Source organism: Carettochelys insculpta, chromosome 1, assembly GCF_033958435.1.
Source record: "Carettochelys insculpta isolate YL-2023 chromosome 1, ASM3395843v1, whole genome shotgun sequence".
NCBI classification, from domain to species: domain Eukaryota; kingdom Metazoa; phylum Chordata; order Testudines; family Carettochelyidae; genus Carettochelys; species Carettochelys insculpta.
The window spans coordinates 270965812-270992500 of record NC_134137.1 but is presented as its reverse complement, the minus strand read 5'-3'; the positions used below and the strand labels follow the sequence as shown (position 1 = coordinate 270992500).

The window sequence follows — 26689 nt, the reverse complement described above, 5'->3', positions numbered from 1 at the left end:
AGAAGTCATTAACTACTTCTGCCATTTCCAAGTTTTCTGATATTGTTTCTTCCTCCTCACTGAGCAATGTCCTTGGTCTTCCTCTTTCTTCTAATACAGTTATAGAATGTCTTTTTGTTACCCTTTTTGTCTCTGTCTACTTTGAGCTCATTCTGTGCCTTTGTCTTTCTGATCTTTCCCCTGCATACCAGTATTGTTTGCTTATATTCATCTTTTGTAATTTGTTCCAGTTGCCACTTTTTTATAGGCCTCAATTTTGTTCTTGAGATCATGCAAAAATCTCCTGGTTAAGCCAAGGCGATCTTTTGCCATATTTTCTATCTTTCCTACACAGTGGAATAGCTTGTTTTTGGGTCCTGAATAATGTCCCTTTGAAAATATGCCACCTCTCTTTGGTTGTTTTTCCTCTTAGTCTTGCTTCCCCCTGGGACCTTAACTACCAAGACAACTAGACTAGACTAGACTAGACTAACCTTAACTACCAGCTGTCTGAGTTTACCAAAATCTGCCTTCCTGAAATCCATTGTCTCTATTTTGCCATTGTCCCTTCTACCATTCCTTAGAATCATGAACTCTGTGATTTCATGGTCACTTTCTCCCAGGTTGCCTTGTACTTTCAAATTCTCAACCAGTTTCTCCTTACTTGTTAAAATCAAACAGCTTCTCCCCAATAGCTTTTTCAGCCTTCTGAAATAAAAAAAGGTTTTCAGTGCAGCCCAAGAACTTGTTGGATAGCCTGCACCTCACTGTGTTAGTTTCCCAACATATGTCTGGATAGTTAAAGTCCCTCATTACCTGCCCTTTGGATGATTTTATTAGTTGATTAGAAAAAGCCTCATCCACCTTTTCTGTCTGGGTAGGTGGTCTCCAGTAGACCTCCTAGCATGACATCACCATTGTTTTTTACCCCTTTTTTTAATATATAAGGCTACACCTCCTCCCTGTTTACCCGTCCTATCCTTCCTGCGTAAGCTGTACACTTCTATACCAATATTCCAATTGTGTGTATCATCCCACCAAGTCACTGTGATACCATGTTACAGTTGTGTTTATTTATTAGGACTTTGAATTCCTCCTGCTTATTACCCATACTTCTTGCATCCGAATTATAAATATCTAAGATACTGACCTGATTTTGCCTCCGAGTTCTGCCTTGTCCCCTTTTTCTCTGCTGTTATGGCCCATGTTCCCACCCATTTCCAACCCAACTTCCAGGTCTCTATGTTTTTCTCTTACATGTGGTCTTTGGTCTCCTGGCCCTATTGAACCTAGATTAAAGCCCTCATCACTATGGTAGCCAGTCTGCATCCAAATATGGCTTTCCCCTTCCTTGAAAGGTAAACCCCATCCCTGCTTCGCTGTCCTTCTTGGAAAAATCATCCCATGGTGTAGGAAGCCAAAGCCCTCCTGGCAACACCGTCTTCTCAGCCAGGTATTCACCTCCAGAATGCACCTGTCGCTGTCTGGGGCTCTGCCTTTGACAGGAAGGACTGAAGAGAATGTTACCTGCTCTCCAGACTCCTTCACCCGTACTCCCAGAGCCATGTAGTCACTCTTGATCTGCTCCATGTCACACCTTGCGGTATCATTTGTGTGCACTTGGATGAGGAGCTTGGGTTCCATGGTTCATCAGTGCCATGTGCCCTTAGAACTTAAAATTAATTGCCTATGAACTGAACCCAGAAAGTTTTCTGAAAGTTTGCTTATTCTAGGTATTTTTGCTGTTCTTGACCTTTTCTAATTTTGTCTTTCAGATACTGAATATAACTTTGAGCAAGCCTCGTGTGGCGTTTCGGCAGGGCCCTGTGAACATTGTCTTTGTCATTAAGAATACATATGAATTCTTGAATGGATCTGAAGTCAGTGAAATGCTGAGGAACCTGTCTGTGGTGGAGTTCAGTTTCTACTTGGGCTATCCTGTGCAGCAAATTGCTGAACGTGAGTAGTTCATGGTGAAGAAGATTGTGTGATGGTCTTTGCTGTTTCATAGTAATCTTCCATAGAATCATTGAAAGATTAATTTCCTGAAGTTCTGACTTGATCTATACAACAATGCCTTTGGTCGCATATGCTTGTCTCTGGGTAAGAGCAACTGCGCTTAACCATGCCTATGACTCTAGTATTGTTTCAATCTGTAATTTGCAAAGGATGGGGAGAAGGAGGCAAAATCAGAACATTTGTATGCAAACACTTAAGACTTCTGTTTTGTTTGTGATACCATACAGTGAGATTGAGACCACAGCCCAGAATATGAGACCGTCTCCAAATAAATTAAAATGAATTGTTGTTGCTTCTCTAATGGTCTAAAGGCATTTCTCTTCACTTAATGGCCTATTTTTAGTATGTCTTACTCTCACTTTGTCCAGTAGTTCTTAGATTTAAGTCCATATTTTAAAATGCTAGTAGTACAACAAATCTGTGTTTGTCAGATAGACAGAGTGCATCATAATTTATTTCAAATTGAGATATGACTTCTGGTGCCTAGGTAATATTATGAACTATGTCTTTCTAGCTTGAAAACTATGTCTGACCATACAGAACAGTCACAGATTAGTTCTTGATCAGTCCTGCCTGTTGTTTAGTATATGAGCGTTCTCACTGTGTCAATGAATGTTTTGTTTCAGGCCCTGCCTGTAGAAAGTAAGGGCTGATAAGCTTCTGTACTTGGGCAATTTATTTATTTTTGCATCAAGTCCTTTACTGTATGTTTGTGGGATGTTTTGTTTTGATAATTTCTTTGCTGAAAACCCATGTCCTAGCACTTCAGTGCTCTAGGACAATGAAATGAGAACAGAATTTTGACCAAGAGCAATATATCCTGAAAGATATGATGTCTGCTTGTTGAAAACATCATAAAGCATCCAAATGCACTGTCCTTTGTTTTGGATTTTATAGCACGTGTGTGTAATTTGAAAGGTAGCCTTGTTAGCAGGGACGGTCTGATAGGGCATGCCCACACTAGAAAAATATCCTGTGGCAGAGAATTGCAAGAACCCAGGTCAGTTGACTTGGGCTCACATGGTGGGGCTAAAATGATTGGTGAAGCTGTGCAGGATCGATCTGGACTCCAGGCTTCAAGACCATGCATCCTCACCAGATTTCAGAGCCTGGACTCCAGCCTGAGGCTAATGTCTACGCTTCTACTTAGTTGCCTTGGCTCTGAGACTCCCTGCTGTGAGTCTTTTTTCTGTATAGCTGTACCCTTTGTGCACACATTCGTGTGTGGGTGTGCACATGTGCATACAGAGTCTAGCACAATGGGATTGCTTTCTGATTGGGGCCTCTAGGAGCTATTGTAATTTAAATAAAAATAATGAAGTGAATGAGATAGGACAGTGCTTCTCAACCTGGGATCTGGGAAGGGGCACAACAGGGCTGGCATTAAGAGGTAGAAAGCAAGTCCAAAGGCGCTCACTGGTGCAAAAAGGTTGAGAAACACTGATGTGTATGACACTCTCCATTTTCTCCTTGCAGAGTGTCTACATAAAGTGGTCCAGTAGATTCTTCTCCTTTTTCACCACGTCAAAGGTTCACCAGAATCAGAACAATGAAACTACATGCACTATTGTTGCTTTAGCTTGTTGAATCTGGTATCCCTATGTACAGTGGCAGATTCAAGCATGCAGATCAGATTTTTCTGCAGCTTTGTCTCAGACACAAAAGAATTTACGCCTTCGTATTTGCTGTCTCTAAGGATTTTTGACATGAGGACCACGATATCTCCCATTGCTGTGAAGTCCAGTATAAAGCTCTGTAGCCTGAGCAAAGACTGAGACACCAAGAGCTTTTTCCTCTCTTGCACAGGATGAGAGATTTAATCAGTGTTAAGTTAATCATAAAATTCAGTGTGATCACAAATATGTCTGTCTTGAACTCTTTAAGAGTGGTGCTAACATGAGCTACATCAGCTCTGACTCCATTTCTGGCATGTATTCCGAGAGGGGGAAAGCTGAATGATATTTTCATATCACTGTCTTCAGTGATCTGACCTAACTAGCAGTCCACTATGTCTGAGGTATGCTATTAAGTAACACAAGATGTGCATCAAAGGCATCAGGAAGGGTTTGGATTTGCCAGATTCTTTTGGGGACTTGAACTGTCAAATTTGAAGGTGTCTTTTAAAATAACTTCAGACTTTTTTAAATAAGCACAGTCAGCTTTGAATATGATGGGATCAAGGATGTGGGTGACACTGTGCACAATAACATGAAGAACATCTTGCCTATCTTGAATATCATGTATGTGATTTAAACAGCTCACAGACACTGTAGTTCTGCCAAACAGGACAACCAGTTTTGATTTGAGCTTTTCAGCTTTGATCCCTGCAGCTCCTAAGGTAGCTTTTATTCTTGGTGTAAGATCTTTAACTGTCCCATGTTACAAGTCTGATATGTCAGCAAAGAGGTGACAAGCTTCTCACCTTGCACAAATCCAGTGCCCTCTGATTCTTTCTCACCTGTGGGTCTGGCAGTGGCTGCCTCAGCAAGCACGGTAATAAACCTAGCTTTTGTGCATTTCTGAGCAACCCCCTCTGTATATATCTACAGTGCAATTAAAAATCTGACACAGCTGACACAGGATAAAGGGGCTGTTTAATTGTAGTGTAGGTGTTCAGATTTGGGCTGGCAAGCGGGTTGTGGGACCCTGCTAGCTGTGAAGATTCCAGAGTTTGAATGTCTACACCACGGTTAAACAATCCCTTTGCCTGAGCTTTAGCCATGAATGTCTAAGTACAGTGTAGACATATCCTAAGGGACTTTGCAATTGCTGCTTATACATTTTTCACACTGGAAATGTTAATATAGTTTGATTCAAGATTAAGGCCATTTTGGCCTGTAATGTGCAGAGTGTTTTTAAATAGCTAAAACTGAGGTCATGCATAATGACTTTGTAAGCAGTATTAAGAAGACAAATTACTCCTATTGCCTTTTCCCAGCTGTCTTGTAATGGAAATCAAGTATTTCTGCTTTCATGCATTTCACCTGAACAGGAGAGCAGTCAGATACTTGCACAGAGCCGGATATAAAGATCTGAAACCCACTAAACAAGACAGTCAGTAAACTCTGGGACATTGTTTTAAGTGTAGACCTGCCTTACATGTTCCCGATCCTTTCATACCCAGGACTGGATAGTTGAAAGATTAGCATATTTCTCCCATTGTACCAGCAAAATCAGATGCTCAAGGTTTTATTTTAAGTTTCCAGTTCAGTTAATTCTAAAAGACATTAGTTCGGCACACATTAAATCATTTTCAAGCATTAAGGGGAAAAAAGTGCATCACATTGAGTGTCAAAACACAACTGTTATCTTGCTTAAAAAAGAAAGTAGTTAAACACTCTGAGAGTTTGAAGTTTTATTGTCATTGGCAGATGGTTAATTGTCTTGTGATCTTGTGTTTCTGAAGCCCCAGAAGAACCAGTGAAGCTGCAGTTTACACATGGTATTTTTAGATATTTGAAGTATATGGGTGCATTACTGTTTAATAACGAAGGGTCCTGTGGCACCTTATAGACTAACAGAAAAGTTCAGAGCATGAGCTTTCGTGAGTTAACTCACTTCTTCAGATGCTGGACCAGCATCTGAAGAAGTGAGTTAACTCACGAAAGCTCATGCTCTAAACTTTTCTGTTAGTCTATAAGGTGCCACAGGACCCTTCGTTGCTCTACAGATCCAGACTAACACGGCTACCCCTCTGATACTTTACTGTTTAATGACTTCTTTGTTTTGTTCTTCACCAGAAGTCAGATGAAGGAATGCCTAACATATTGAATGTTACTGGGAAGGGGGTAGGTTTAGAAGATAAAATTAAAAAAAGAACAAGTTAAAAATTACTTAGAAAAGTTAGACGTCTGCAAGTCACCAGGGTCTGATGAAATGCATCCTAGAATACTCAAGGAGCTGATGGAGGAGGTATCTGAGCCTTTAGCTATCATTTTTGGAAAATCAAGGGAGACAGGAGAGATTCCAGAAGACTGGAAAAGGGCAGATATAGTGCCCATCTGTAAAGAGGGGAATAAGAGTAACCCAGGAAACTACAGACCAGTCAGCTTAACCTCTGTGCCAGGAAAGACAATAGAGCAGGTAATTAAATCATTTGAAAGCACTTGGAAAGTGGTAAGGTGAGGGAACAGCCGGAGTGGACTTGTAAAGAACAAATCGTGTCAAACCAATCTGATAGCTTTCTTTGCTAGGATAACAAGCCTTGTGGATAGGGGAGAAGTGGTGGATATGGTATACGTAGACTTTAGTAAAGCATTTGATATGGTCTCACATGATATTCTTATCAATAAACTAGGCAGATAAAACTTAGATGAGGCTACTATAAGGTGGGTGCATAACTGGCTGGATAACTGTACTCAGAGAGTAGTTGTTAATGGTTCTCAATGTTGCTGGAAAAGTATAACAAGTGTGGTTCCACAGGAGTCTGTTTTAGGACTGGTTCTGTTCAACATCTTCATCAACGAATAGATATTGGCATAGAAAGTATACTTATTATGTTTGCAGATGATACCAAGCTGGGAGGGGTTGCAACTGCTTTGAAGGATAGGGTCATAATTCAAAATGATCTGGATAAATTGGAGAAATGGACTGACGTAAACAGGATGAAGTTTAATAAGTGCTCCATGTGGGAATGAACAATCAGTGTCACACATACAGAATGGGGAGAGACTGTCTAGGAATGACTACAGCAGAAAGGGATCTAGGGGTTATAGTGGACCACAAGCTAAATGTGAGTCAACAGTGTGGTGCTGTTGCAAAAAAAAAGCAAACATGATTCTGGGATGCATTTACAGGTGTATTGTGAACAAGACACGAGAAGTCATTCTTCCGCTCTACTCTACGCTGGTTAGGCCTCAGCTGGAGTATTGTGTCCCGTTCTGGGCACCGCAGTTCAAGAAAGATGTAGAGAAATTAGGGAGGGTCCAGAAAAGAGCAACAAGAATGATTAAAGGTCTAGAGCATGTGACCTTTGAAGAAAGGCTGAAAGAATTGGGCTTGTTCAGTTTGGGAAAGAGAAGATTGAGAGGGGACATTATAGGAGTTTTCAAGTATCCAAAAGAGTGTCGTAAGGAGGAGGGAGCAAACTTGTTCTTCTTGGCCTCTGAGGATAGAACAAGAGGCAATGAACTTAAACTGCATCAAGGGAGGTTTAGGTTGGACATTAGGGCTACGTCTACACGTGCAGCCAACATCGAAATAGACTATTTCGATGAATAACGTCTACACGTCCTCCAGGGCCGGCAATGTCGATGTTCAACTTCGACGTTGCTCAGCCCAACATCGAAATAGGCGCAGCGAGGGAACGTCTACACGTCAAAGTAGCACACATCGAAATAGGGATGCCAGGCACAGCTGCAGACAGGGTCACAGGGCGGACTCAACAGCAAGCCGCTCCCTTAAAGGGCCCCTCCCAGACACAGTTGCACTAAACAACACAAGATACACAGAGCTGACAACTGGTTGCAGACCCTGTGCCTGCAGCATAGATCCCCAGCTGCCGCAGAAGCAGCCAGAAGCCCTGGGCTAAGGGCTGCTGCCCACGGTGACCATAGAGCCCCGCGGGGGCTGGAGAGAGAGCATCTCTCAACCCCCCAGCTGATGGCCGCCATGGAGGACCCAGCAATTTCGACGTTGCGGGACGCAGATCGTCTACACGGTCCCTACTTCGACGTTGAACGTCGAAGTAGGGCGCTATTCCTATCTCCTCATGAGGTTAGCGACTTCGACGTCTCGCCGCCTAACGTCGAAGTTAACTTCGAAATAGCGCCCAACGCGTGTAGACGTGACGGGCGCTATTTCGAAGTTGGTGCCGCTACTTCGAAGTAGCGTGCACGTGTAGATGCAGCTTAGGAGAAGGTTCCTGTCAGGGTGGTCAAACAGTGGAATAAATTGCCAAGGGGGGTTGTAGAATCTCCATCTCTGGAGATATCTAAGAACAGGTTAGATAAATGTCTATCAGGGATGGTTTATGCAGTACTTGGCCCTGCCATGAGGGCAGGGGGCTGGACTTGATGGCTTCTCGAGGTCCCTTCCAGTCCTAGCATTCTATGATTACCAAAGGAATTTCCAACCTTCTAGCTCAGTTTCCATACTGCTAGTCTCTTTCAGCAGTCTGATTTGTCTTCCCACCAAATTTCACCTCACTTCAAAGCTACTTGCTTACAAAAGCAGACATAAAAATACAAAAGCGTCACAGCACACCTGACAAATTGCTCACTTCCTCATTTTTACTATATAATTATAAATCAGTTGGAATATAAATATTGTACTTACATTTCCATCTACAGTGTGTATGGGGCAATATAAAAAAGTCATTGTTTGAAATTTTAGTTTGTATTGACTTTGTTAGTGCTTCTTATGAAGTCTGTTTTAAAATTAGGCAATTATGTATATGATATGAGTCAGTGCTTTTTTTTCTAGGAAAAAAGGTGATGGCCCTCAAGCCCCAAACCGCACCCCCTCTCCCCCACTCCAAAGCCCAACACCCCACCTAATAGCTTGACACCCCCTGCTCACACGTGGCTTAACCACTCCCCTGGGCAGGTCCCAAGCTGCCCTCCAGCTGCTTAACTGCTCGCTGGTGGGGCCCAAACCACCCTCTGCAGCTTAGCTCCCCACATGGGGCCCGAGCCACCCTCCTGGTATCTTAACATCCCCCCACCATGGCCCCAATCCACCTGTTGGTGTCATAACACCACCCCTTGTGCAGCCCCAACCTGCCCTATGGCTTAAACCCCACACTCCCACAAGCCACTCTCCCCGCCCCTCCACCCTACCTCACACCTTACCTTCAGTGTGTTGTTGCTGCCTCCCCCTCCACCTCCTCCATATGGCTCTCGCCTACCAGCATTTCAGCATAGCAAGCAGGGCGAGGAGGGAGTAAAGGAGGAATCAGCTGGAGACAGCAGCTTTTGGAGATTCAGATGGTTCTTAAAGAGCTACATGCAGCTTAGGTGGAGCTGCCCACCTGGCTTTTAAAAATGGCACTGCCCCCTCAGCTCTACACCCTGAAAAGGGTGCCAGAATGCTGTGCTGGTACATTCAGGCAGAAAAAGAGCCCTGATATGAGGTACCCCTAGAAGATCTCTGTGGTATCCCCATGTGTACCTGTGCCACCACTGTATCCACTCTTCCTTTGAAGAATCGTGTAGCTCTCTTATATTATATTATAGTATATTACATTATAGTAAGATAGGGTAGGGTATGTATTAAAAAGTGCTTCCTGTTTGTACATGGCCAGTGCAGTTCTTAGAAATTTGTAATGTGAAATCTAATTCAAATGCATAAACAGCCCGATTCTGATACCCTTACACACAATGGCCACTCTTGTATTTCACAGAAGTGGCCCTCTTGAAATTTCAGTACCATATTTATGGAGCAAGATGCTTATAAGTAGAATAAAGGTGTCAGAAAATGTTGAATTTAAATCTTTTTCACATAGTGACATTTAATTTAAATAATAAGTGACTAAAGCGTAAATTATTTCATTGTAGAGTATGATAATGCAGCGTCAAAAACCAAGGCTTAGAGAAAAGGTGCTATATATCAAGAGTGGCTCTTCTGCTTTTTAATAAGCAAGGCTTTTAATAGTCAAAATCAACAGATTCTGGAAGGTTACATATTTATACAAACTATAGTGCACTTAGAGACAGGCCTTATCTTGCTAATCTGCAAATAAAACATACAGAATAAATGAGAACGTTAATAATCTATTTGGTGCAGTGCGTACAATACCAGCACTTGAACTAATGGTAGTGTAGTGTTTAGAACATAGAACTAGAAGTCAGGATATCTTGACTTTTGTTCTGAACGGACCATGTGACCTTCAGTCAAGTCAGTTTAATTTTGTGTGCCTCAATCTCCACATGCTTAAAATGGGCTTACAAAATAATTTTTGTTAAATACTTCAAGAACTTCAGATGATTCCTGGAAAACTTTGACAGAGTTTTGCCTGCTTTCTCCTCATTCCTTCCATGAAGTTTTTTTCAATCTCTTTTTTGGAAAACTATTCCCCATCCATGTCGTTACATATTTACCAGTGCCTGTTTACTTTACTGCAGTGAGGAATTTGGATTGAAAGCTTGGCTCCACTGAAGTTAATGGGAGTTTTTTCATTATCAGTCAGACCAGGATTTCACCTCTGAAACTCAGTGTTTCCAGGAGGGTAGTCACTTTAGCAGTGTCTGCACATGCCCCTCCCTTTCGGAATAGGCCTGTTAAAGAGGCACTTGGAACAGGTTAATGAGTCGTTGACATGAATATGCAGTGCCTCAGTTAGCGTAATAGCAGCTGCGTATGATTTGAAAGTGCTGCTTTTGGAACACAAGTGGCCCATGTAGATGGGGGCCTTTTGAAAGAACCCCTCTGACTTTGAAATCCCCTTCTTCCTAAAACCGAATAGGAAGAAGGGGCTTTCAAAGTCAGGTGGGTCCTTTTGAAAGGCCCCCGTCTACACAGGCAGTGTGAGTTCTGAAAGTGGGACTTGTGAATCGTGCATGGCTGCCATTATGCTAATGAGGCACTGCATGTTCATGTCAGCACCTTATTACCCTGTTCGAAGTGCCTCATTAACATGCCCCTTCCGAAAGGGAGGGGCATGTGTAGACATGGCCTTTGACAACACTTGGCCTAATGAATAAAATAAAACCAAAATGCCATGGGATCTGTCATAGAATTTATTGATGACTTTCATAAATCCAATTTGATCGTCAGAGTTTTTAATGTATCGCTCATTTTACTATTGATTGGAATACAACATAAGCGTATTAAATTTTCTCCTTTACTTTTAAGTTTTAACATCTTTACCTGATTGCAGTCACAAAGACAGAGACGCTCCTTTTCTCAGAAAGCCTTAAATGAACTCATCCAGCATCATGCAGTGAGAGCCTGATCTTAGCAAGCAAAAACGTAATCTTGCATTAAAGACAAATTAGTCAAACAAGCTTTATTTAATATTTCTATGAGCAAAGCTCTCTTGGTGGTAGGTCAAATATTTCAGGTTAGTAATTTGACCACTTAAGTCAGTTGTTTTTCATTCAGACATATGAACCAGAAAATGTGTCCAAAGATCAATGGCTTTTTGTCACTTACATAAAATACTAAGAGTTACATCAGCAGCTGTTTACTGACAATGTGAATTATGAAACAGCCTCTTTTCTTGTTTTTGTGCTATCAAGTATACAGTTTTTACAAATGTTCTTTTTTCCCCATCCCATTTTTCCTCCAGCCTTTCATTACCCTCAACTCAATGTTTCTCAGTTGATGAAATCTTCATGGGTGAGAACAGGTATGTACTCTATATAATGGTAGATAGTTGTGTGACCTCTTTTGTTATCCAGGACCTGGAAACATTGATAACTGCTGAAATAGCTTAAGGTTTGAGGTAACAACTATGTTCGGGTCTGAATACACTCAAAGAATATATAACCTGGAACTGTGTGGAAATGCACTTGCATTGTGTGAAATAAACTGTTGCAATTTCTTGTTTATTGACTCAAAAACTAATATTTTGAATCCAGCTGATTTAGAGTGCAGTAAAACTTCTCAGGTATACTGAGGGTTCAGTATGCACTAAGTTGTACATTGTGGTTTTTTTGTTTGTTTGTTTTTTTACTTTTAATAGTTGATTTATTCATGGTACTTCATACCAAAGCGTATGAGGCCATGGTACAGAGTACAAAGAGATACTGTTATGATACAGCTCCATTATAATTTTTTCCCATTAATTCCCAGCAAATCTCTCTAGTCCAAGCCATTTGACCTAATTTGCCTTGTTTAATCCTAAAACAGTAAGCAGTAGTGCTTTCTGTAACTGTGCTCTTCAGATGTGGAATGTACTTCCTGCTGTTATTTGTAATTCCCAATCTATTTGAATTTAAAAGAAAATGAAGAAAAACTCTTGTGTTTCCTGAATTTAGTTGTTCTTGATCACTTACCATTTTTACTGCTGTTTTTAGTTCTGAAATACTTTCATTTGTGAAAACAGCCAGTAGAAAGATACAATTTATTTTTGTGGGAAATATTTTTGGGGGGTCTCTGAAATTTCCAGTGAAAACTTTTTGGTTTTTCAATTTAAAAACTGAAATAAAAATCTTTTTTTTGAGTATTTGAAAATCATTTTTCTGCCGAACACTTCAAAACAAACATTTGTACAGAGAACCCAATTAAAAACAAAAAATTTAGCCAAAAATATTAAAAGTTTACCAAAAACTGAATTTTTCTTAAAATCTTGTGAGTTCTTATCTTAAAATTCTCCTTGGAATCTGGCCCACAACAAGAAAGAAACTTTCTACAGAAACGCAGAAAGAGGAGGGAGTAGCAGAGAGAAGAGCAGGGTCAGGAAGGCCGAGGAGAGGCAGAGTTAAGGAATCTTTCATCTTTGTGAGTGTGAGATCAGGGACGGGGGCTGTTCAGTAAGAGCGACCGGAAGAAAAGCAGCCTGACATGGGAACACTGTGAGGAGGTCTCTGAAGAGCACTGTTATGGCTAGAGGCTGCCATACAGATGGCTCTGAGGGCCTGAGAAAGGAAACCTCAGTTGAAGGGAGCGTAGCAGGTGTGGACTTGGAGTTCCAGCCTGCTGGAGAAAGACCAGCGTGCTTGGAGACCAGATTCTAAAGGGTGAAGTGCAAAGTAGAAAGGCAGCTGCCCAGCATAGACAAGCCCTTAAGACATTAGAACCTTAACTTGGTGTGGTTGCTTTCATAGTTGTACATGAGCCTGTGGAAATTAGACCTTTTCTGGGTCCAAAAGGGCTGCTGTGCCCAGTAATTACTGATAGAATTGCTAACTGTGGTGTTCCTTAATGATGTTTAGTATAACCCCTTTAACTGAACTGCCTTGATGTCTCTAACGGTTGGCTTGTCTACAGCACATGCCTTCTGGGTTGTCACATACTTATACGAACCAGTTCTGTGCATCCCAGCTCTTGTAGATGCAGAGCTATCTAAGACAAACAGCAGCACTCTTCTCCTTTCTGTTCTATTCATTCTGTCCTATTATTTTGTGCTGTTTATATCCCCTGTCCCTGTCCACCACTCATTCTGTGAGCTGTGAACTCAAAAGTATGGTTAGCGTTGAAACCACATAAATTGGAGTTATTTATTCTCTTCTGCTTGTGTTTTCATATATATATATATATATAAAAATATTTTGATATACAGCAAACCCTCGAGTAACGGGGTGATTGCGTTTCTGCAACCCCCATGTAACTCGAATTTTCATGCAAGTCAAGAGGAGACATCTGGTTCCCATGGGCTTGCAGGAGCCATGAAATTGTCCAACCCACCAAGGCTGGTCAGTTTCCTTGCTCAGAGTGGCAGGGAGCTGGGAACCAGTAGACAGCCTGGTTCCCATCTCCCTGCTGCTTGTGGGACCTGCAGTTCCCCTGCTTGCAGAGAGGGGAAACTGAGCACGGCAGCAGCTTTGGTTAGCTTCCTGTCTCCAGCCAGTGGAGGGAGGCCAAGAACCAGGGGCAGCCTGATTCCTGGCTCCCCTCCATTCCTTGAAGCTGGGTAACTAACCAGGGCTGCTGCCCTGCTCAGTTTCCTGGCTCTGCAAGTGGAGAGGAGCCAGGAGACAAGCTGCCTCCTTGTTCCCAGCTCCCTGCCACTCTGGGGACCTGGAAACCACTCCTGTCACAGGAGGCAGCCATGAGTCAGGCTCCCGCCGCGACAGGAGCGATTTCCTAGTCCTGTTGGGATGGCAGTCACATTAACCTGAGACATGTGCAACCAGCGTGTATCTCAAGGGTTTACTGTATGTAGCTTTCTTGGAGGCAAGGCTGGTCCCTCACTACAGTTCTGGACGAGGCTAACTTCCAGTACGTTCCAGGACTCTCCCCAGCAGTTTTTCCTTTTAATTCCCCTTCTTCCATTGCATCTGCAATCTCCAGCTGGGCGGGGAGGAATTGATGTGTGAACGTTTTGATGCTCTGTTTGAATAGCCCAACAGAGGGCATTAAAGAGTGATTCAAGGCCTGCAATTGAAGTTGCATAAAAGACGTTAAGGACTGATGCTTCTTTCTCATTTGTTTGTTCTTGGGTTGTCTTATGGTTTGTTTTGTTTTTTTTAATACAGTTCTTTTGGGTGTTGTTGACCAGCAAATTGAGGAGGAAGTGTTCCAGGCTGAGATGGAGCGGAAGCTGGCTCAGCTTTTAAGTGAGGCTTTGAAGAGAGGGCGAATATGGAAACGGGCCACATTTGCAGGCAACAACGTTGTACAGGTACTAACAGATCAGAAGCTGGGCCTCTGCACTCAGAAGTGTGCAAACAGTAATAAACTATTCAAACAGTAAATACTACTGAACTTCAGGGAAGGAGAGTTGAAATGAAAGCAAGTAGACCAGCTGTCTTATGTGACTGATACATAAATTGTCTCAGAGGAGTAGCTGTGTTAGCCTGTAGCTTCATAAATAACAATCAGTGCTGTACCACCTTATGTTGTGCACCTAACATTCTTTTCTCTGCCCTGTTGCCTTTGGAACTAGTAACTGTGGTAGGAGTGAAAACAACTGCAGCGTTAAATGGCTGTACAGTAAGTACTGTGATTTTAAAAACAATCCTTTGAAAAGCAGCCTATTTTAAGAACTGACGGAGTTCCTGATTTAGGTAAGGTGTCTTAAAAGGAGAGGGGCAGCAGTCTTCTGGATCAAAGACTGACCTTTCCCCATGTTTTCTGGGGGGTCTACACAGCTCTTAAAACACTTCTAGGATCTCTGTGTTTTGTAACTGTATATAATATGTAGTAAGAGAGTGCGTCTGAGTGCTAGTTAACTTATGTGCTATGCAGCTAAGGGATCTTGTCAGACAGAAAAACTCGTTACGCCTTTTAACTGCCTGTTTGGTCTGTTGTTCTTGGTCATAGTGAAAGACCAAGAGCTGCCTAACTGAAAAAAGAAATAGCTGCATCACACTTGGCATCCCTGAAGCCCCTCTTATGCCATGATATCTGGGTATTGGTGGGTCTCTGTACCTTGGTTGTGGCTGCTATTGCTCACTTGGGCAAAAGTCACCTTCCGGCTGCACAGATTTGAAAACTTAACCTTTCCTTAGAATTCTGCCTGTCACAGATGGTCTTTTATCCACCAGCTCATCAAACTGAAACCCAGTTTACCTTTTTAATAGGGGAGTTGTTTAAAATAACTTTGCCAGCTAATCCATGAACAGTTGACCACAAAGTTGCCATGCACGCAATTCAGACCTATCATCTTCCTTCAATAAAAACCTGCAGTTTCCCCTCCTGGTTTAATTTCCAGATGTTTGAGGGTTTTCGGTCTCAAAGAAGCATCTGTTCTAGTAGTAATTTTTATTTTATTTCTTTTGCACCACTCCGATATGCTCTGAATACAGTGCCCTATTTCAGATTTTTCAGTTCTGCCTATTGCACATTTTTATCCCTCTGCTTCTTAAAGTAAAATAAGCCTTATATTTTATCCACAACAGTGTTATTGTATTGACAAAATATAATTAGACTGCAAGTAAAAAGTTATGGTTTTATCTTTAGCTAGTCAGCCACCAATTCTGTGTTGTTTGCATGCACAGGTTTTAAGAGATGTCCTTTTTATAACATTTTATTTCACTGCGGGGAAAACACAGAGCTTTATTCACAGAGGAGACTGTACTTCTACTCTAGTCTATGGGCCTAGATAAGATAGATGTTTTAGAAAAGGTCTGCATCTAAAAATTAAATCAACCTAGCAATACAGTTTAGGGCCAGCCCCACTGGAACAAATTGTACATTACACCTGCTGAGAGCCATTGAATAAAACTATGAACCCTGTATATAATGTACACCACTTCAAGATGGCGGATGCAGCAGCAGCTTCTACCGATGTAGGATGCATCTGCATGAAGGCCCCCTGTCGAAGCACCGCTGCAGCAGCTCTATTGCGGACATGACCTCATTCTCCAATACTGTTCCTTTTCTCTGCTTCACTGGTGTAAAGGTGCTATCAAAACTTCCTTAAGTGGGCAGCAGCTGAGGATTCCCCAGTGGTGAGGCGGTACAGCTTCCTACTGCACCCCTTCTACAAAACTATACTGTCCCATCCCAGCACAACACAGGACAACACCAACCTCTCATAGCTAATTGTATTAGGTGAGGTGGAGTGTGTTGAGAAGGGGAGGTTGAAGGGGAAAACTTCAGGTAGTGCTGTTTGGTACTTGTGATAATGTTCAGGTATATGCCGGTAGGTGAAGGAGGAAAGGATGTATACTGCCAGGGAGGTTAACTTCTCACTTCCTTGCTTTTGTGTGCTAGTGTCAGGTAGGGTGAGTATGTAGCAACCCTCATTTTAGCACTGTGAAGTTTTGTGTCCTTTATACATAATGTTTCCAACTGCCTTTTTAGAGCACAGGTGATGCCTCTGATCTGATGCCTGTAGTCCTCTTATGTGCACTGGCTGACAGTTACCTTACTTTGTCTCTTGGGTCGATTTCTTAGCTATCAGAAAGTGACCACACCTCCTTAATTTCTTTTTTAAACTCTGTTGTTTGCCAGTACCCACTTAGAAGACATACAGGAAGGAATCTTATGCCATCATAAGCAGAACTCTAGATGTGTCTTCACCCAGGTTTGGATTTATAATTCTAAGGTCTCTGTGCTCTGTTAGTGAGAATTCTGGAGGACGAATTTTTAGCATGTAGCAGTGAGTGTAAGCATGAACATTACATTTTTCTCTCCCTAACTGCAGTATTTTTTAATACTGTAAGTGAGAGTATCTACTCCAGAGCACACTTTAAATAATGTAACATATTCTCTCCTCCCTCTGCACAGTTTAAGGAACCACTTATTAGACAGACTTTGTAGCATTCCCATCAAAAATGATGAGGTTCTTTGGCTTGGGCTGCCCTTTGCAGATAGGCAGATAATGTAGTAATTGGGAACCTTCACTTTTGGGGGCTCATCAGCTGTTTTATTAAAGGAGTAACCATCTTTTCATAAGAATTGTTATTCTCTCAGCGTTCGGAATTTAGAACTACCACATATGCCTCCTGCTCTGCCTCTTGAAGCCATTCAAAAGTGCCCTGGGGTTCCTGGCCACTGTTACTGCTAATGTGGCAACAGATGGAGCCACAGGTCTTTTAAATCATAACCAGAGCCCTGGATGATGCACTCTGGGTGAGACTGAAGGGCTGGCAGGGGAGGCTAGCCTTCAGGCTTACCCCTTCCATGCCAGCTCCCACCCCTTCTGTGAGAGCACAGACCACCTCTGCTACACCTTGCCAGGCTGCCTGGCAATTCAGTCAGCCACCTGGCAGCATGTGTTGCAGAATTTCATGTATTGGTCTGATAGCGCTACTGTAATACCAGCCCACAATAGAGACCTGAGCACTGAAGTGCTTTCATGGAAAATGAAGCAATTGTCAATAAATGCTGTCACCATCATCATTTTCCTTTTCTGTGCCATGAAAGTAGAATAGGCACCATTGGGAGATGGGGCGGGGGGTGGAGGACACTTGATTTCTTAATAAATATATATCTATTTAAGAACATTGCTGGGTAAAATCATTTCTTTAAATCTAAACACTTTTGAACCTTTCCTAAAAATAAGAGACTTGGCCTAACAGTGTCCGTATGGTTCATCTTTTCTCCTCCTAGTTTCTCATCTGCTCAAATGGATGGCACTCTTTTTAGACAGGTGCCTAAAATCACAGTTAAACACAGGAATTACAGCCTTACTGCGGCTTATTATACACAACACAATCCCATCTATTTTTGTGTAGTGTCCATGCATACGTTTCACAGAGAATTTCACCTTTCACCTTTTCACCTTTGTTTCTTCCACAAACAAGGCCCGCTTCCTGTAGGTAGCATTATCTCATGCAGACTTAAAGACACTTGACGTTTTATGAATAGTCTTTCATGTCAGCGCAGATGCACTTTTATGAGGAATGAGGCAGTTATGCACTTAAAAAAAACAAAAACGCCATAAACTTTCATTAAACTATTACCTAACTGACTTTAGATATAAATTATCCGTGTTTCTTTTGAATGCTGTGAAGAACAAAAAGATGAATCCTAGAAAAGAATGGCAATTAAGGCTGTAACTAGTAGTGGGCATCCTTCAGTCTGCATAGACTATGGATCGCGCCCTTTATAGTTTCAATTGAGGACTTCATTTACAGCGTCTACTGTGACTATGAAGGCCCACACGAGAGTGACAGTCCTTGCTGCATCTCTTGCAGATGTGGTGGGTGTCTGGCAAGTCCTTAGTGTGCTTTCTGTGTGCTCGCTTCTCCTCTGCTAGCTGTCTGAGCCTCATCTCCCCCTTCTGAAGGCCCTTGTGTAACCCCTGCCTCCATCTGCTGCAGTCGTCTGCTAGTTCTTCCCAGTTGTCCAGCTCGATGTCTACCTCTCTGAGGTCTCTCTTGCAGACATCTTTGTAACGCAACTGGGGGCGTCCAGGAGGTCTTTTGCCAGAGGCTAGCTCACCATACAGGATGTCTTTTGGAATCCTTCCATCATTCATCCTGTGGACGTGGCCAAGCCAGTGGAGCCGACGCTGCCTGAGGAGGGTGTGCATGGTTGGGATTCCAGCTTGCTCGAGGATGGCGGTGTTGGTCACTCTGTCCTTCCATGATATTCCAAGGATGCACCTGAGGCAGCGCAAGTGGAAAACGTTCAGCCTCTTTTCCTGGTGGGCACACAGGGTCCAAGTCTCGCTGCCATAAAGGAAGGTGCTGAGGATGCAGGCATTTTGGTGTGAGTGTACAGGTTGTTGTTATTCCACACTCTCTTGCTGAGTCTGGATAGAGTTGTGGCCGCTTTTCCGATCCTCCTATTTAGCTCAGTGTCCAATGACAGGGTGTCAGTGATGGTGGACCCGAGGTACACGAACTCGTGGATGACCTACAGAGTGACAAAAGCAAGGAAGGTCTCAGTTAGAGGAAAACCACAGAAATATTAAATAACCCCCATAGTTAATACTAGTTATCTAATAATCTGTACAAGAAAATTACTATTATGTAAGTATGGTGGCAACCTTGATATCACGAGTGGTTTCAGTTTTTCACTGAGAACAGTACCTTGTTCTGTATGATCAGTATATTCTTCCCAAACTGGCAGCACACAATGGAAATATACCTACCTAAATCCTACAATTGGAAGGGACCTTCAGAGGTCACTGAGGCCAGTCTCCTGCACTCACAGCAGGACCTATCACCATCCTTTAACAGATTTTTTTAATGTATTTGCCCTTAATGGCCCCCTCCAGGATTGAACTCAAAAGCCTGCATTTAGCAGCCTAATGCTCAAACCACTAAGTTATCCCTCCGCCTTAATAGTTGACTAAAGATTAAGATTACTTGGAATTTTTTTGTGATTGAAACATTCAGAATTTCCTCAATCTGATCTTTGAGTTGGAATGGTTTTGCTATTCCAGTAGCTGTCCTAGCTCATGTGCCACCTGTTAGTTTACTACCTGAGTGTCCTGGGTTGATGAATAGAGGTATTTCACGAGCCCAGTACTGGCAGCAGAGAGCCTGAGGGACCCGTCCAGCACACGATTTTCCTGACAGTAGTGTTTGGAGTGGATTTCTGAAAGAAACCTATGGTGTTTCCATGCGTCTTAAGCTTCCAGTGATGCCATCAGCTAGAGACTAAGTCATCAGGCTCCCCTCTGCCTTTGGCAGTTGGACAGCCCCATTCCGTTCTGGCAACCCAGATCTCCAGCTGGCCAAATATATGTGGTTTGCTGGCTAGGATAGCTGCAACAGGACCAGACCTTGTAGCTGGCTCTTCCTTACAGACGTATTTACTTGTCCTGCCCTCTATCTCATCCTTCCCAATATGACAAAGGTCCACTTGGGTGGGTCCAACTGCAGGATCAAAGCCTAAATGCCGAATTGGATGAATGCTTTATATGAGTCACAAATACTGTGACATGCAGACCCAGCAAAATTAACAGAGGTCTGACACAGCTGCCAGTATTTAAGCAGTACCAGTGTATTTATGCAACATCTTAGTCAAACCTAAAGTAGACATTGTGCATTGCTCATTTAATATATGTCTCATGCTGGAATTTCTAAGTAATTCAGACTATGATGTAGCTTGATTTAATTGCATTAATGCTTAAATTCTGGTTTTGATAAAGCAGAATCTCTTTTTGTTCTCTTTTCCTGTTAGATGTGTGTGTTTCAAATACAGAAGTAATCTTGCTGTTTACTAACAAATTGGCTACTGATAAGATCTCTTGGCTTGCCAACACAGTGCAAATGCTTTGAGTTCCCCCACTATCTAGATTTTCCTACTATAATTTATGGACTTGAAATGGTTACCAAGGCAACAGTATTCACTGACCTATGGTACTCCTGTGGAACAATTTTTTTAAAATTAATTTTTACTGACACTGGAACAAAGTACAGCTTTTAGTCTGCAGAATTTAAAGCATGCTTCTAATGTTAATAGTGAAGATGAGATTTATGCAAGCAGAAACTTGAGGGAATTGCCCTGATGAGTTTTTTTTAATGATTGAAATTCTTGCTTTTTTCACAAGCTTCCTCTCCCTTCCCCCCACCCTCAAAGCATAGATATAAAATGCTTCCTCTTGCTGCTTAGCATATGGAAGGCACCTCCATTTGTCTGGAAAACTAGATTTTTATTAATCTATGCTGTCTTTAGCATGTTAAAGGACAGGCCTTCAGAAATTATAAGACACAAATAATTTGAAATTGTACAGAAGTCCTCTTTGGAAAAATAGTATGGAACATACCCCTCCTCCCCCCCGCCCACAGCGGTCCATGCATGCATCTACTATGAAACACTATACACTGTGAAATATATTCCCCCCCCACACACACACACAGGTCCATGCCTTTACTATGCAACACTATGTACTTTAAAAATATGTTGGATGTAAAATGCTACGTAACTACAGAGAAATCAAGAGGGTAATAATTCAGAATAGTTTAAGAACATTTTATGAGATGCCCAAAAAGCCACAATCCCATAAATGGTTAAAAACATATATATTAAACAAATGTAAGGAAGGAGAAGTTTATAGTAATATATATCAAAAGTTAGAAATGGCAGAAAATTGATTAGGAAGGATAAGGGACACAAAGAGAAATCTTTGGCCAACAGAATTAAAGACAATAAGTAGTAGATTTTAAAATGTATTAGGGAAAAAAAGAATCCTAATAATGGTATTAGCCCATTACTAGATGGAAATTATTGAATTGTCAAAAGTAATGCAAAAAGCAAGACGTGTTAATGTTTCTTTTCCATATTTGGGTAAGAGAAAAGGATAATGAAGTTTTATTACATGGTGATGATAACTCTTTCCATTGTATTAGTGTCTCTGGAGGGTGTTGAACAGGAGCTACTGTTTTAAATTAGCAGTTAATTTTTATCCATGAGTTTTAAAAGAACTTGATTGAGTAGCTTGCTGAACGACTATTTCTGATTTTTTTTTCTATACACCTTGGAGCACCAGGGAAGTTCCAGACGATTGGAAGAAAACTAATGTTATGTCAGTTTTTTAAAAGAGTTAACCCATTTTTCTGTCAGTCTGACATTGGTCCCAGGCAAATAATGGAGACCTTCTACAGGACTCAATGAATAAAGAACCAAGGAGGATACTATAATTAATGTACATCACAGTCTATAAGTATCTGCATGGGGAACAAATATTTAGTAATGAATTCTTCAGTCTAGCAGAGAAGGGTACTGCATGATTCGATAGCTGAAGGCTGACAAATTCAGCCTGGAAACCAAATGTAGAATTTGCCCAATGAGCGTAAATAACCAGTGGAATGAGAAGTGGGATAGCCCAGCAAAGTGTCGGCCTATAGAGTATTTAAGTCTTAAGAAGTCAGCCTTCTCTGCTATGCATTGTAATTGAGCTTCTCCTCTTTTCTGCAAGGCCTCTCTCCGAAATTAAGATGGAGTTACAGAAATTGTATTAGTCTGATTGCTTCTCTTCATGATTCAGAAGTAGTTAGTGAAGTGCACAGACTATAAAACATGTAGGAACATAACTAGAAATGGCAAAGCTGTCACTGCATGCGTAGGCTAGAGATCTAAATATCTTTGCTGTATCTACTGATATCTTTTACTCATGTTAGAGCAGTGACGCTCAGCATGGGAGTTCTTCCCAGCCCATTTAGCACATTGCTGTGGCCCATCTGTGTGATTAAATTCAAAGATTGCCACACTGATTGCATTACTCCCTCACTTCTAGACCTCTGCACCAGAGGATTCTGGAGAAACGGGGTATGCTTCCCCCAGAATCTTTCATTTGTGGCTCCTCTCAATTTCCAGCCACATGTCATTTCTGGGGGGATGAGTGTGCTTTGAGCTGCTGTGCATCCTGGATTGTCTGCAACAGACAGTACTTGCTTACTTATCCCCTCCTGGCCATGTCCAGACTTGGTTCTCATAACCACAGCAGCAGGCTGCCCTTATATGTCATCATACTAAAATTTGTACCATTACTTGCAAGCAGCTGCTGGTGCAGGATGAAGATTTGGCCAGCGAGGGTCCTCCATGGCTTAGTGGGTAGGATCATCCCTGCCTGGGAGCAAGTGTGGAGGGACATGTTCATAACAGGGTAGCCACAGCTGGCAGGGTGAGGAGTAGGGTTCTAATGCAACAGTGGCCTACTCTGGTCTGGACAGCCTCCCAGTGTTGAGACCCATGTGGAGCTACAGAGGCTGTGCTGAGCTGGTCTCAGAGCAGCCTTTCTCCCAGCTGCACCCTCTCTAGTCACTATTCCCAGCAGGAGGTCAGTGCCCGCTTGCCCATTCTCAGAGACAGCAACTGGGCAGCCTGCATCAGACCTCTGCCCACACCTCAGAGGAGCTGCAGATATGAGGCTCCCCAGGCACAGAGCTGCTGTTTGCTGCACACCAGGCATGCTGGACCTCTGTGCTACAGCACTGGGGTCCAGAGGAGGTTACGTTTCTGATGCTGTGTCTGCTTAGAAGCTCCAGTGCAGGCAAGGCTTAAAACGGGCGGAGTGGCAAAAAAAAATTAAAAATGGACTTAAGTGCACTTTCAGCAGTGCCCTACCAAGTGCTGAACATTTATTTTAGCTGGAATTGTCAAAGAGTTCCCCCGTCCCCATGCATGCCTTTTCCAAATTGAGTCCCCTCCTCCAAGCATTATATATCATGGACAATGATGTTACATATTGTGTGGCTGTGACGCACATAACACAGAGGGAGCTGCATATGCAGCCCACAATGGGAGATAATTTGAGAACCACTTAGATCAGGGGTGCACAGGGGTGGGGAGTCAGCCCCCTGGGGGCAAGACATTTCATAGCACAGCATGATTGGCTGCTGGATGTCAGGCTGCTCCATCTCATCAAAAGTGTTGAAATATGTTACTGATTTTATGTATGTGTATTCACATTTATATACCAATTAATAAAGTTTTTATATTCTACATACTTATTTCCTTACACATGCTGAAAGGTTGGGTGTTTTTTTCCCTTTTCATTTGAACATAACCAAAATTTCTGTCAGTTTGGATTACATTAAACAGGTTGACGGGGCCCTGCTAACTGCAGGAATGAAAACTGAAGCTGGACGTAAAAAATTTGCTCATCTCTGACTTAGTCTGCTTCTCAGCTGGTAGAAGGATTGAAGGATAATGGAGGGGTGTGCTTATTATGGATTATTGCTGAAAAGAATCTGTCTTGTTTCTGTGTTAGAGCACAAAATCTAAACAACATATCCATGAGATGTGCAGCAGAGCCTAGTAACACTGTTATAGTAAAGGGTCTGTCAGTGAGTAGCTTATAAACTTGATATTCTGAGATGGAATATTACTGCAGAGGCAACTGGTGTGAACTGTAACGTGCTGCATTCGTAGAATCGTAGGGCTGGAAGGGACCTCAGGAGGTCAACGAGTCCAGCCCCTGGCTTCAAGCAGGATCAACCCCACTAAGTCATCCCAGCCAGGACTTTGTTAAGCTGGCATAACAACTATTTGAGTGTCGGTAGCTGATAGCTGGGAGGGGACAAAAGTAGTGTGCATTGCTTTCATAAGCTCCGACCCTGCAAACATTGGTTTATGTGCTTAATTTTAAACGTGCACAAACTGGTGGAGGAATGAAGTCAAAATTATCAACTAATGTGTTGCTCATGAAAAGATAATTGTGTAAGGGAACAATAACCATTGCCCTACTGTTAAGATTCTTTCCCTAGCACATTATTTTGGTTCAGCCTTCCACAGAATTGTTCCCTGCATTTATTTCACCTACTTTTAAACTGCATGGTGCATATAAATAGTTAACCAAAAAGTGGTGAAAATGTATTAGATTTAATTTTACAGGAAGAGCGTATTGATGTTCTCGTCTACCAATTCAGTGCTCATTGATTAGAGGGTATCTTCAGGGCTGCCTAAGAGAACACATTCCTTTGATTAATGGCATTGAAGCTGTGCTGAAGGAATGGCTTCTTAGTATGTCATATAAATTCTTGGTTCCTTGTAGGAAGGTTGGTTGTGTGGGGGTGGGAATCATTTACATTTTAGATGCTCTAGTGTGGACAAGCAAATTATTCATTTGACACAAACAGTCCGCCTGTGCATATGGGTAACATCCACACAATGTGGATCTAAACAGTGCTGTTTTTATGATGGTATTTGCCTGTACAGGTACTGAACACTGGTTCCTCAGCAGGGGGTGGGAGGCAGAAGCCGACTGAGTACTGGTTCCTCTTTTTGTTTAAAAAAAAAGGCGGGGGGGGGCACTGGATTTAAATTAGATAAATGAAGTCAAAAACAATTAAGTGAAGCAAAATTGGTGCTTTGGGAAGAGCAAGTGAAATCAACCTGTAAATGAAATCAACCCCATGAACCTTTAGAGTATTACAAATTCCTACGTCACCTTCTCACTGCATTGTAAAATTTAGCTGGGAACTAACTTGTTTAGCTGGTACAAATCCGAATCTCTGGAAGTCGCTTCTACTGCCATTCCCACACCCACATACCTGTGTTGCAGCAGTACCGAAGTTGTTCATGCCAAGAACTTCAGATTTGCTGTTAAACTGTTGTCTTGTGTAAAGAATTAGTTCATTGTAAATAATTTCCTCCTCAATCACCTGGAAGTCCTTTTTGTTGATTTCTCCCTCCAGCTCTTTTTCTCCTGCAGAAATTGTATGTTGGCTGGTTTAATTAGAGCACTGGTTAACACTGCTTTCAATCATCCACTGTAATAGGTGGAGTTTTCTCTTAATTCTGATTATTCCATTATGATTACTTAAGAGGTGACGTTTTGAGTTTTACTTTGGAAGCAAGCTATTGTGGATTTATGATACACACTTAAGCATTGGCTTATGATGCCCGTGCTTTGTCAATGCTAAATAAAGTGCTGCTAAAATAAGGGGTATTTGCATTCTTAGAAATAGTGTAGAATTAGGTCTTATAGGCTACGTCTACACGTGTATGCTATATTGAAATAGCTTATTTCAATTTAGCAACATTGAAATAGGCTATTTCGATGAATAACGTCTACACGTCCTCCAGGGCTGGTGCCGTCAACGTTCAACATCGACGTTGGGCAGAACCACATCAAAGTAGGCGCTGCGAGGGAATGTCTACACGCCAAAGTAGCACACATCGAAATAAGGGTGCCAGGAACAGCTGCAGACAGGGTCACAGGGCAGACTAGCGCTTCCGGGGCAACAGCTAGCCGCTTCCTTAAAGGGCCCCTCCCAGACACACGCAGCCTGCACAGCACGCGGTCTGCAGAGCCATAGGCACGCACACCTTGAGCGACGCAGTCATGGAACCCCAGCAGCAGCAGCAGCCAGAGGTCCACCCAGCCGCCCCTGTAGGAGCAGTGCTCGCCCTGCTCAATGCCATGCAGGAGGCAGCTGATCACATCCTAGCCACAGAGGAGGAGCTGCCCGCAGGGGAGGAGGAAGCAACCCCCAACCTTGCAGCACCCTGCCCCACCCCGCCTCACACATCACCAGCTGTGGAGCTACCCCACGAGCGCCGACTGGTGGGAGCGGCTGGTGCTCAGAGAGTGGGACGACGACCGCTGGCTCCAGAACTTTCGCATGAGCTGGCAGACATTTCTGGAGCTATGCCAGTGGCTCACCCCCACACTGAGGCACCAGGACACCTTCATGCGGCGTGCCCTCAGTGTGGAGAAACGGGTCGGCATCGCTGTCTGGAAGCTGGCCACTCCAGACAGCTACCGATCCGTGGGCCTGCAGTTTGGCGTCGGCAAGGCCACCGTCGGGGCTGTCCTCATGGAGGTAAGAGGACCCACGGGGGGAGGGGGAGGCAGCCCTGGCAGGGGAGGGCCACACACACCCTGCACACCCCTCACTGGTGCTCTCCCATGTGCTTCCCCTGCAGGTCGTCCGTGCCATCAACGCCCTGCTCCTCCAGAGGCTCGTGAGGCTTGGGGACCCGGATGCCGCCATCGCAGGCTTTGCCACCCTGGGCTTCCCCAATTGCTTTGGGGCTCTGGATGGGACCCCCATCCGCACCCCAGAGCACAGTGGAGGACGCTACCTAAACAGGAAGGGCTACCACTCAGTGGTCCTCCAGGCCTTGGTGGACAGCCGGGGCCGCTTCCTGGACATATATGTGGGCTGGCCTGGCAGCACCCACGACGCCCGGGTATTCTGGAACTTGGGCCTGTGTCGCCGGCTGGAGGCGGGGACCTACATACCCCAGCGGGAGAGCCCTGTGGGGGACACCACCATGCCCCTCTGTGTCATCG

At 43.1% G+C, this 26689-nt stretch overlaps 1 protein-coding gene across 2 annotated transcripts in view; it reads left to right on the top strand.

Annotated features, from left to right (window-relative positions):
- KIAA1549 (KIAA1549 ortholog) overlaps window positions 1-26689 on the top strand; it is a 190624-nt gene that overhangs the window by 98446 nt on the left and 65489 nt on the right. For both annotated transcript variants that reach the window (XM_075007368.1, XM_075007378.1), the window contains 3 exons: window positions 1755-1938; window positions 11228-11287; window positions 14079-14224. In XM_075007368.1, coding sequence (XP_074863469.1) covers window positions 1755-1938; window positions 11228-11287; window positions 14079-14224 — 390 coding nt within the window. The remainder of the gene's footprint in view (window positions 1-1754; window positions 1939-11227; window positions 11288-14078; window positions 14225-26689) is intronic.